Source organism: Bombus fervidus, chromosome 15 (assembly GCF_041682495.2).
Source record: "Bombus fervidus isolate BK054 chromosome 15, iyBomFerv1, whole genome shotgun sequence".
Taxonomy (NCBI): Eukaryota; Metazoa; Arthropoda; class Insecta; order Hymenoptera; family Apidae; genus Bombus; species Bombus fervidus.
Genome location: NC_091531.1, coordinates 9,901,892 through 9,914,626, shown reverse-complemented (window position 1 = coordinate 9,914,626; position 12,735 = coordinate 9,901,892). Strand labels below are relative to the sequence as shown.

At 38.5% G+C, this 12,735-nt stretch overlaps 1 protein-coding gene across 9 annotated transcripts in view; it reads left to right on the top strand.

The window, feature by feature from the left end:
- Heph (polypyrimidine tract-binding protein 1 heph) overlaps window positions 1-12,735 on the top strand; it is a 432,396-nt gene that overhangs the window by 97,728 nt on the left and 321,933 nt on the right. For 2 of the 9 annotated variants that reach the window (XM_072018575.1, XM_072018570.1), the window contains exon 1: window positions 3,932-4,782. The exons of 5 other annotated variants lie outside the window; for them this stretch is intronic. Coding sequence is in view for 1 of the 4 variants with exons in the window: in XM_072018578.1 (XP_071874679.1) it covers window positions 5,374-5,382 (9 nt within the window). In the remaining 3 variants the exon portion in view is untranslated. Of the gene's footprint in view, window positions 1-3,931; window positions 4,783-5,358; window positions 5,383-12,735 lie in introns of those variants that run through there. 2 more of the 9 variants (XM_072018574.1, XM_072018578.1) reach the window with 2 other exon arrangements.

The following is a 12,735-nucleotide window of genomic DNA, read 5'->3' as shown; positions in this document are numbered from 1 at the left end:
CTTTTCGAGTATGTATATATTAATCGGTCGATAGATCGCGTGTGCGACGTCCAGCGACAGGAAGAGCCCGCTAAAGGATTCCGAGAAACATCAGGGACGGTGGCTTATAGCCTTTTATTTTAGACTGTTCGATGCAGTTTTCTTACGCCGTGCCCCGTAACGCGTCGCATCTTTTTTCGTTTCACGGCCTACTCCATTCCTTAAGCCTCGTTTACACATTACCTAGCGAAGGTTGGGCCCTTTGGCTCCGTGTACATATGTAATCTTTTCTTTGATAATTCTTATGCCGTTATTTGAAGGCTGTGACATAATGTGAAGTGAAAACGATTAATATATTATACATAAATTTGAAGTTTTCGGAAACTAAAGTCTGTCTTTATGGAATTTCAGCTATAATTTAGTCATATAATTGTGGCAGCCATTGTTTGTTCGATAATTAAATAAAAATTCATGACTGGTATAACTTTTTCGTTAATTTACAGTTAACCACTTTAATGGTTGCAATTCGCGGATAGAATAGGTGGAAAAAGTTTAAAAAACTCGTTAGGTTTGTTAATTAATGGCTGTGTTTGCATCTCTCACGATGGAGCGCGCGATAACGTTGATGCACCTGCCCATATTCAACTCTTTCGAGAGTTTCATCGAAAAATTTTCGGTTAATTAACAAACTCATTGACGATCTACATGGGAATATAAAAATACCCGAATAGAAGTTTCATTTGCGCTTGCCAACAAAACAGTACGAAATATAGAATTTTATTTATAAAAATATCAATGTGAGCATATTTTATATAATTTTTTTTTTTTTAATAGAGTGATATTAATCAAATTGAACTTTAAAGATATGAAACATTCGAACATTTTTCAATTGACTTAAAAAAAGGCCATTTTATGTGCGATCGTTTAAAAAAAATAGCTACGCCCCTATATAAATAAATAACTGGAGAAATTTTTGTCCGCTCATATTTGTTCCCGAGATATTTATATCTGAAGGTTAACGTTTCGATTTCTTGCAACGTTTTTGTCGAGGAATTCGACGAACTCGTGCGATCGAAATTCCACGTACCGCGGTCTGCTTTCAAATGCGCGCGGGAAAAAATTGGCCTCGCGAGAAATATTTGAAACACGTGAATTCAATTTACGAATAACACTCGTTCCAAACGATTTTTCAGAACGCTCTTACAACTCGCGAATACTTCAAAAAACGAACTTTCCACGAACGATTTTTCCACGCAACCGATTATTTATTATATATTTTCCTGCTTCGTAAACACTTTTAACGTAAATGTTAAATATTCGTAATATCATTAACATAAATCACGTGGAGTACATGTAGATATTAAACACGTGTAATGAAACATAAAATATTCTCAAGAAAGGAGAGAAAACACGTTCTCAAATCGTAACAAGATGGATCAAAGAAAATTCAGAATATCTAATAAAAAATATCTAAAGAATCACGTATTCTCTCAATGTTAGAAACAGTGAAATATTAAAATATAATAGCATAAATTCAAGACATTCACCAAGAATTCTATTCCAAAACCTTCTCCAACCGCGCTTTCATCGTTAATCTCGATAGCCTCGGCGGTTCCGTGAGAAACAGCGATGAGAAAAGAACGAGCGTGGAATATCACGGGAGCAGCCCAATCGAAGCGTCTTTATGCGTGTCGTGGAGAACGGCCATGTGAACAGGCCTTTACGCCTGCGAATCGCCGCCAGCGGAGACGCACGAGGGCCTTCTTTTCCTTTAGACCTGTACTTCCTCTCTTATGCACAGGCTACCCTAACACAAAGCGGCGTTTTCTACGCGGCTCGGAGCCACGCTGTGCAAGGTCTCCCGTTCGTTTCCCTCCCGCTTACTCTCCTCTGGCTCTCCACCGTCCCTCGTCCGTTTTCATAGGCGTTGTTCCATCTTTGTCATACTCGAAGCTCTTTCTCAGGGCCCTCGTCGTGCCCTCTCGGTTCCTCACCTTGCTCAGCCGCGTATTCTTTTCGCCTATGCGGCCGTGTGCACGGTCATACACCGGGTGTCTTTGAACGGGATTGAATTCACTCATGTTGCATGAGTTGATAGCATTAGACTGTGGAATATTTGATCCAGCAAGATGATTTTGGGAAAATCTGGTTACTTTCGATCATCGTCCATTCTTAATAAACGTAACGTACAGAATGCATATAATACACAAAAGTATACAAAACATCCAAAATAAAGTATTTAACGAGTAAAGAAAATCTCTGCTTACGTCATTTTTGTAATTGTGCCCATACAAATATAAATTTATGCTATAATTTTTTAAATTTTGGCCACAACTGTTATTATTTCTCGTTTGTACACGGTATTTGCACTCGGATTAACCGGATCATTGATCTGGCTATGTAAATATTTCTTCAAACATTTTAGTTTTCTATTGTGTGGTTCTATAGATTGGGGGATTCAAATTGGTTTGATAAAAATTTATTGCTGTACTTTATTGGATTATACAGTCGTAAAGAACGTCTCATTTGATGTATGATTCGATTATCGCGCTGCTGGAGTGCGCATGCGTCGAAGAATAGCAAGTCAAAAGACTTATTACTTATATATTCTGGACGTAATTTATAACCATACATTGTATTGAATTCATATTTCCTTATATTTCTTATTGTACCAACAGGAAAGTTATTATAGAATATAATGTGAATATTCAGTGACATATTGCATGATCTACCTGAAAAGTGTCCCACAATTTCTAATAATTTAGTACCGTGTTACCTATTCTTTCTACCTAGATAACGTGTTTAGGAGAAACAATTTTTTTTTATCAGTTTTCAAATGGTTTCTCGCTTTTCCTGAACAACTTGTTCGTGTCGTGTCAGTTTTGAAATACGTGTGCCATATGCATATCGATTTTCACATCTATCGGAACGCACCATCGTAGAACAATCGTGAGTTAAACGGACGATAACCATGGCAGAAAACAGCGTCCAATGTCGCAGGTTGACTGTGCCTCTTGGCAACGGGACGACTGCTCCCACGAATCAGACAACAATAGTCTAATAACACCTTGCATATACTACGTTCGAGTCCCTTTATACGAAACTGCATTACGAGTCTTCAGAGATCTCTTCATCGTACATCGGTGTAACATTTCGATAATCTCGTGAAGTCGATTAGTAATATTCATTTCTTCGTTAAGATTTATTTTATTTAAGAAAGAAAAAATTATTTTGAAAAAAAAACCGATCTTGTAACTCCTATTTTCTATTTGAACTCTTCACTCCAACTCTTATTTCTTATATTTTAAATATTGCTTTCGTATTGCTTTCAAATCCATAATTTTACAAAACAAACTACATAATCGGCCAATACATTTCACCATTATACGTATCAATTTTTACTTGAATATTACGTTTCATACTAGTAAAAAATCCCACGATTTCCTTGTTTCAACAATTTTATCTCGCTAGATCGCTGAAATGTCACACGCTGCGCCGCGTTAAAAGACACCACCCCGTATACACGCGTCGGTGTCTACGCGAGGAGCGGCACAGAGGGGCTTGAATCGTGTGCCGATACACCAATACACGTCGTATGTTTGCGAGAGACGGAGAAAGGGTGCCAGCGAGAAGCAGAGAGAGAAAGAACGAGAAGAAGAAGAACGGAGTTGAGTCGAGTCGAGTCGGCTGTTGCCGGCTGCGAGTTTTCCCCTCCCTCGATCCTTTGCCGCCCCTCTCCGGCTGCACCCCTCCGCCTAGTCGCTTCAATCACCCCACGTCCCTCCGGCGAGTCGACATATTCCCCCCTCTGACCTCTCCGTACCCTTCAACAGCCCAGAGTCGAGTGGTCGCCATCGTCCTCCCTTCGATCCCCTCGTCCATCTTCTTCTTCCCCCTCTAGATTCGTCGTCTCGCTCTACTCCTCTGTCCCCTCGGCTCCTCTCGTGGCGTGCCACGACTCGTGGCGAAGTTTTAGCGTCGCCTACCTCTACTCGTGGCGTGCCTACAACTCTTAGCCGGATCTATTACGCGCAGTTTTCGTGTTCGCGCGACGTTTCGTCCTCGCAACTACGTTCGTCGCAGCGTTTCCTTCTTTTTTTTCCTTTCTATACTAACTCTATTCTCACCATTCGCCTCTTCCCTCGTCCGTCATCTGTTTCCTCGTTCGTGTTGTACGCGGGTTCGCGCGGCGTGTGCGCTCGTGCCCGGCCGCTAGTTTTCCAGTGTGTAACACGAGCTCAGTGTGAAACGACGTCGGCTGAATACGTTTTTTCTCTCTCGTCACGCGGGTGCACCGGAAGAAAGAGAATCGCCCGATCTCGCCGGAAGTCAACGAAGCTTACCGGCTCGGCTACCGTGATTCGCGACGCGCCATCACCTAACCTCCAAACGCCTGTCTCTCGTTTTCGCGAACCGTGACAATCGGCGGCTGCGTCCTCCTGCTGGCTCCCTTGTCTCCGTGACGTTGTCTTCGATTCGATATTCACGCGGCGTTCGCGCGTTCGTTCACTTCACTGATCGCGTAGTGCGTGCGCGGAAATCATCGATCTCCGGTTTTCGAAAGTGAGATCATCTTCTCCCGATCGAGTCGTTATAATCACCGCGACATCTCGTGGAAATAAAGAAATAAGAAAATATTGTATATATCTAACCTGTGCCTCTTTATCGTTTGTGTGCTTTGTGCCAAGGATATTCACGGTGTGTGTACAATTATTTTACTACGTCGCCGATCTCTCTCAGGGAACACTTTTTTTTTTGGATACGATCTTCTCGCCTGTGGGCCACGTCCTACCGTTTTGCACGGTGAGTACATACATACATACATATACATATATATATATATACAATGTGTTTGCATTGAAGCCGGTCGTCGTATCCGCGTGCTGCGTCACTAAGCGACGAGTAAAGGTGCGATCGCCCGGCGAAATCTCGTTGCGGCATTCACTCGGCGTTCGCGCGTGCTCCAAAATCAGTGTGTACGTGCCTCACCGGTTAGTCGTGCGATTCAAGGGCGCATGTCCAATGAACGTTCACTCGATGCTCCGTTCAAATTTACTTCATTATTATGTAGTATTTCACAACTCATCGTTTGTTTTGCGTACTGGAATTTTTCTAAACGTATGTAGTTAGCACGTATGGAAGTCGTATGTGTCTAGGTCACGATTACCGGCGTCGAACCGCGAAATCATAATATTTGCGCTATTCTCTGTTTACGTTTGCGCGGCGAGATTCATGGTAGACACGCGCGTTCCGTTACGCGCCAAAACCTTTTCGACGTTTCATGGCTGCGACCATGCCGGAAACACGTTTTATGGATCCGTTTGTTCTGTGTGTTTGTGCTTTTTCACGAGTTTTCGTCGATTTTAGAGATCTTAGAAGCATGACGTATACAGGATGACGAAGGTATTTGAATATATCTTTGACTTTTCTGTCTATAATCGTACGTGTTTTGTTGGTTATATTTTGCTGCAACACGTAATAGTCTACAAAATTGTCAAGTACATGCTTTAATCTCTATGCTAGGCAGTGTATATATAATAACTATATGATTTTCTACATATTTCTCCTATAATATCTAAAATACGTGCATATATGTTTATTCGTACGATATACTCTATGCTCTCTCAATATGTATTCATATAATATGAATGAATTAATGTTAGATTTTTATACATATATCTATATTCTATGCACATGTAAAGGTTTATAAAGGTATTCAAAAAATTGTAGGCACCTTTTATAAATATGTCTTGTACGTAATGAAATATTTTGGAATTTTATTGGTTTTGTTACGGGATTCGGCTACCATGATTGCATTGTAAAGTTGCATTGTAAAGAAGCACATCTGAGAATATATATAGAAATTACAAGACGTTTGACACAAGTATGTACTTTCCAGCGATCAGAAATGTATTTAAACAGTGAATTATGTTTTATATTCACAAACCTCAATATTCAGTGGGGATATATTTAACATTTACGTGTTTAAGATGGCTATTAATATAGTATACTGATTTTTTACGAAATACATGTCTACAGTAATGTGGGTCTAGATACATTTTCAGATTGACTTTAAAGATCAATATAATCATGATAATAGTCATACATGTCATACGTACAATATAGAAGTAAAAATTTTCTGTGGTAAGTGTACAAATAGTTTTGTGAGCTAGTGCGTGAAATAAATAATCGTTATATGTATGTGTGTTGGTGACGGAGTTGGAGAATTTGAATTTTACCGCCATACCAGTGTCGTGGTTTTATAGCGGATTTCAACTGTTGCGTTTGTTTGCGCAAGAATGACGGTTAGAAAGCGGTTATTTTGTGTAAACGTAACTTCTGACGTAATTTTGAGTTTGGCGTGAAGGTGCTTACGAGGAATTAATTATTTCAGGTTACGTTGGTTATGTTGGCGATTTATAATTTGTCGAATAAAAGCTCAAGATTATATAATGCTTATTACTTTTATATTCAGGAATATGAATATACGACTATCGTTATTTATACAATTTGACTTTTAATCTTAAATTAAAGTAAAAGTGGATTCCATTTTAATTCGAAATTATATGGCTAAAATGAAAATTAAGAATGAATTCTTATTAACGTCATTAGCATGTTAAATATTCAGAAATGTTCGACGTCATTATGCTTAAACAAATTAATTCTACTTTTTGATAATTGTTATGTATGAGGTATTTGTAATAATATTACTAGATACTCGAGCCGTTTAGTTTGTTGATATTTTATAGTCATTTATTATCAAAAAAGAGAGAAACGATACATACGTACGATAAAACGTAATCGAACAATTTTAGCTGTTTATTATATTTCTTTTGATTCCTTTAAATCACGTCTAAACCGTTATGCCATTCTGCTGACAGTTGTGGTAAATATCCAATTTCTTATCTAGCCGGCCAATTAACAAATCTCACTCATATATCATTTCCACAGTCCGGCACCGGTATCAAATTCCATTGACGTTAACAATCCCGAGAACTGAAGCGAGACAAACAAATTTATACTTGAAATATGCGTCTCTATTCACAGTAAACTCTATTCTATTGATAATGGGATCACATATACATATTGAATTTTTCGTGTGGATTGGAGCATACTTTCTCACAATTTTCTTTCTCCCATCATTCATTGAGAAATTTCACTGGTTCATTAGCCATTCGATCGGCCGCGATATCGACGTTAATTAGAGCGAATTATCTCGGGAATTGCCGGAACGCTTGTCTCTGTTTTGACCCATTAAATGGTTGTTAGCGGATCGCGATATCCGCGATATCTCGCGGTGGGCGGAACGATGGCAGGCGTGCGCGGCTATAAAGGACCGTATAGTCCCTGGTTGTGGCACATGCCACCGTATTAGCGTTACGACGACCCCAAAAGCTTCATCCTCGCTGAACAAACAACAAGCAGCTTTTCCTTCATATATCATGTTTTTTAAGAAAAATACTTCGTCCTCGTCGAAGCAACTGCGAGCTGCTTCTTGCGTATGTTCCATGCTTCTTGAAAATGTTACTGGTCGTTGCCCGATATTTCTTCACGCTCTTTCGCGTTTCTATTGCCAATGGCACGAGTTGCTGCTTCTTGCTTGTTTCCATTCCGGGTGGTAAAGATCAGAGAAAAGTAACAGAGACGCGACGACAGCAACAGACGTTGCTTCGGTGTGCACGGTTCGTCGACTCTTCCACGTTGCATTTGGATTACTTGTTGCTAGAGCAAACGTGGCTTTGAGACCCGAACGAAACGGAAACGTTACTCCGATCACGTTGCTTCAACGTGGACAAAATGTTTCTACGAGTTGATATTTATCGGCTACTGAAACGTGCAGCAACGACAGGCCGCGAGAAATGTCTCGTTGTTGCTCCAGTGAGGACGTAGCTGAAGCTGCGCGTGTGGAGTCTGTGGGTCCGATAGCCTCGCACGTGGTGCCTCCACGCCAATATGCTCGCTCGTTGAAAAAGTATCGATCTGCCCGACTCGACCGAGATATTTTCAAGGCAGAGGCTGATCTGACGGAAAGATTCGAAGAGTTAGGGTTGTTAGGAACTGGGGAACTGGAAGTTACTTTCTGGGGTAGGAGAGCGTTCCTACGTGGGACTTTTACGGGATTATGTTTGACGTGGTATTTCTTTTGTATACGGTGTTATGGGGTGTAGGACGTATTTCCTTTTTATGATTTTTGGTTTCTAAGGGCGGTTTGTTTTATGATTTTGATTTCTAATAATACCAAAAGAAATTTTGTCCTTCCATTAAAATCAATTATTTGAGTTTTATCAACAAATTCGAATTATTCCATTTGATATGTGTTTAATAGTTAAATTTTACAATAATGTAGTAAAATGTAATAGCTCAGAAATATTTCTAAAAATTGATATGAATTTATATAAATTAAATTTTAATGATCATTCGCCTGAGTTTCCTCAGGCATTCACCTCACGTTGAAAGTCTTGTTTAATAACGTTTAAAATTGTACGAAAGCGTGACTAGCACTTACAACAATTGAAATTTCCAATTTCTACCGATTACATATGTATGTATGTACACCGAATATGTGTATTTATTTCATGAAAATGATAGGTTGCTTGGCTTGCAAGTGAAAAGGTAACATTTTGGTTTAACATTTTACAACATTTGACATTTATTAATATACGTATTCTTTTTACATTGATGAATCAAAAATGTAAAACTTTTTGGATATGCTTTTTAAATATAGAGATAATAGGAATTATTGAGACTCGTACGCACATTAGTAATCTCTACCACTTCTGTCGATTTTATCGCGTAGTTGGCGAATCGAATAAGAAAAAATAAAAATCAAATCAAAGTTACTTTTCGAGTGCTTCGAAAGGAAATAAAGACTGATTAAAATCAGCCTCATGATGTTCCGAATAATTGAAATTGTTCCGGCGCAAGTCAAAGCAAACTTCTATATAAATCGCATTAATGTACGTCGAAACTTGGCAAGTTTTGCGTTTCGGTGAAACTTAAATTTGACTCGAGGGAAATCGATATTTCTGTTACTTAGATACTCTTCTATTTGTAATTTTACTGATTGATATTTTCATTATATCGTTCAATCATCGTACAGCGTTATTTTTACAATATCAAGTAAACGTACACGCTGCAAATATTGTTTAACATTATTATAAACATCATTGTTAACTTTATACGGAAGAATTGGTAATTTAGGTGTTAATTTGGAATTTTCTACACATGTAATAATTTGGTTAAAAACGTAATTTAACTGAATTTAACAGTTGCGGTTGCGACCATTCCGTTCGCACGTGTAACGCGTTGGATATTTCAGTTATTCCAGAGGCGTTTGAAATGAATTTCTAATTTTGATACAGTTTTGGAATTGCACGAAATTGGACTTAAAATATGTACAAGCTTGACAAAATTTCTCGTGTTAATTGTATAGTGTTGAGCGTGAAAGTTGTTTAAAACGTTCTGACATTTCACAAATGTATTTGTACTTAAATAATGCAATAGAGCCGTTTCATTATTTTTTTAACGGCCCCTTTAATTTCTCTTTCTCTTTATAAAGAGAAAAAAGCGAGTTTCTAGCGAAAAAGTTGGCATGGACAATTTATATTGCTTTTCCAAGCAATGATCAGAAATATCTAAATCTCGGTATTCAAAGTAATCGCCGAAATTTCTATACCAATTTGCAGAAAGTTTTTCATGCAGAATAGTTTCTGCAATTGCTAAAGTTTGCAATTCGTTGCAAATCAATTTCCGAAGCTTCGAAACGTTGGATCAAATCAATTTTCAAAACTTGCGAAACATTTTTTGCAATCCCATGGAAATTTTCACAATTTTTCTCAACTAAATTGAAATTTCTCAACTAATCGTTCCCTGAATCAATTTTCCCAACTGTTAAACATTGCGAACTGCCTCGTTCCAAACCGGTTCCCAAAATTTCCCAAGCAAACGTGATCAAACCTTTCACCGCTCGATTATTTCGTAGTTTCCGTGCATCCTGCGCGTTGTTTGAAAATAACAAACACCGGATCGTTTGCATCGGCGTATCTACAACACCTGCCCGACCGTGCACGCTCATTAAGCTTTCTCTGAATCGTGAGAATTGACCGAGCCTCCCCTATGAATCACGCGGCCGTAGCAAAACAGGGAATGCGCGATCACGGGATCAGCACGTACACCGTTCTTTATTTTGTTAACTCTAGCTGGCGCATACCGTGGCTCATTTATATTTAGAACAGTAGCTTGGCTTTCATGGAACTCGACTTTTTCAATGACATCGGTTTTCTTTATGGATTTTTCCAGTTGGAAGTTCTATTCCTTGAATCGTATGCGTTTGGAGAGAGAGAGAGAGAGGGAGAGAGAGAGAGAGAGGGAGAGAGAGAGAGAGAGAGAGAGAGAGAGATGTTTGAATAGGAGACGAGCTAGAGAGTAGCTCGGCTTTGTTTTATTTCTTTCTACGCAATTGGAATTTACAATCGTGGAAAGTTTTTTATGAGAGTGTTGTTTAATCCGTGAAAAATTGGTTATACGAAACATATTGCTCAGATGCAGGATGTAAGTATTCTAGTCGAAGTATATCGGAGTATTTTCAGTGTATTTAAATTTAGATTAGAGAGATGGAGGGCATGGCTTCAGGAGACTTTCAATTTAAATATGAACGAATCGATTCAGTTTCATTCAATTCTAAATGTAGATGATTTTCACTTGCTCGCTGATCATTTTGTTTTCGCTAATCCGTTCACTTTTTCACCAGCGAAATCAAATCAAATTTCCCAATAATCAACAGCTGTTTTTCAATCTCACGCGCTTGAATAGCACGAACTCACGATCCATCGCTTCCTCCGCCCTTTGCAATTCTCAAAACTACATCTCGAAACGATGATGATTCGATCGAGCCGATAAATATTCCCTCGTTGGCAATTTCACGGTAGTTAAGGCTCGCCTTTGCCGGGTCTGTTTTGATTGAAAATTAAAGCGACGTCTGTTGCAGAGAAGACGGGTGCCGTCCCCAAAGAACGATGCCATTGTCAATAGAAACTGGCTTTAAACCGGCAATCAGAGCGTACCTTCCTGCGAGCTAAACATGCTCGTCGCGTTGTTGCGTTGGAGCCACCGCCTAAAGAAACTCTTTGTACGTAACAGGCCTCTTCGAGCATTAGAAACCTCGTCTTCTATAGATATAGTTGTGTTTCGCACGATTGTATAGACGGTCTGCTGTGTATTATGCCGGCTCTACATTAGACAAATAGAGGATTCGTTCGGTACAATGGTGGAAGAATGATTAGAGTTTGAAGTCAGGTTTGTTTTTAGTGTGTTTTGGGAATCGAACATTGTGAAAATCTCCGTTCGGGTTCGATAAAAGTTGACATTTTTCGAAGGAGAATTATAAATTGTTTATAATTTGAACAACGAGACTCGGTTGATATTATTATATCTACGTATACAGTGGCTAAAAAAGCTATTTGTACACCACTGTGTTTATGATTGCATTTATCTATTAATTAATAGACTGCGAATGTTTATACATTTCTGGGAAATTTCAGATTTCGGAAATTTAAATGCGTATATGCGAAAATGTATAAGACATTAAAAATCGAGCATTTGTGACGTTTAATAGATGAAACAAATTTCTGTTTATATTTCACGTCTTTAATTATTTTCGCAAAAAATAAATCCTTCTGAAAAACAGTCTTGTCAAACACACTGAAATCTGTAAAAACGACTCGAGTCCAAAGGTAGTGATTTTCCTAATATTTTTTCGAAGTCGAACGAAATGAAAGTCTCCGCAACGAAAAGAGTTAATTTAAATTCCTCTGGCTGAAAGACAAACTTTTCTTTAAATTTTGTCTGTAATTAGTCGTGAAGTCTTCGCGTTTTCCTTTGCCATGTTTTTGCGAGGAGAGAGAGAGAGAGAGAGAGAGAGAGAGAGAGAGAGAAAGCGATACTTTTTATAGTGATCAAATGAGGAAATTAAGCATCGACTACGAGTCTTGCGGTAAATACATGCAACGCAGCTCGTACTGTTAGAAAAAAATGATATAAACAGCGTGTTGCTTGCGCAATTGAGAATAATTAGCATACCGTCAGCCTTTTAAGTACGACGTCGATGATTTGATGGATTAAAGTCGCCTTCGAGATGTTTTACTCGCAATAATGACAATAATTTTCAAGAAATAATAACCAGGTTTGAGAATAATTGAACGGATGAATGAAATATTAACAAGTAAAAAGGTGTTTGAATGGATCAAGAGTTATTATTCTGGAGTTATTTATGTACATTTTAATTCTTTTATTAGACGATGCTTCTTTTTTTACGTTTAAAACATTCCCCGACAGTTAGGTTACTTTGAAAGATTTCAATAATTATCTAATAACTTTGTCTTTTTATTCGTTCCCTTTAAACGTCCCAAACGTCCCATTTCTACGTAAATCTATGTCTTATACAAGCGGCTAAACTATGCACTTGAATTTTTCAAATTACAAGTTCAATCCATTATCGTATTAATCTACTAGATCGAATCTACCAGAGTCCATATCTATTATTATATTATCGTATAATATCGTCGAACAAAAAGTCTATCCGGAGAAGGTCGAACGATTCTCCTAGCAGGGAATATTTCACCCTCGTCGTTCTTCCACAAAGTTCCACGTATAAAAAGAAATGAAAGGAAGCTTGATAAAAATGCGTCCTGAAAGTCGGGTTCTATCGTCGGAACGAGAACGTTCGAGGAGCTTCGAGGCTTGTCTGCGTTCCTGAAT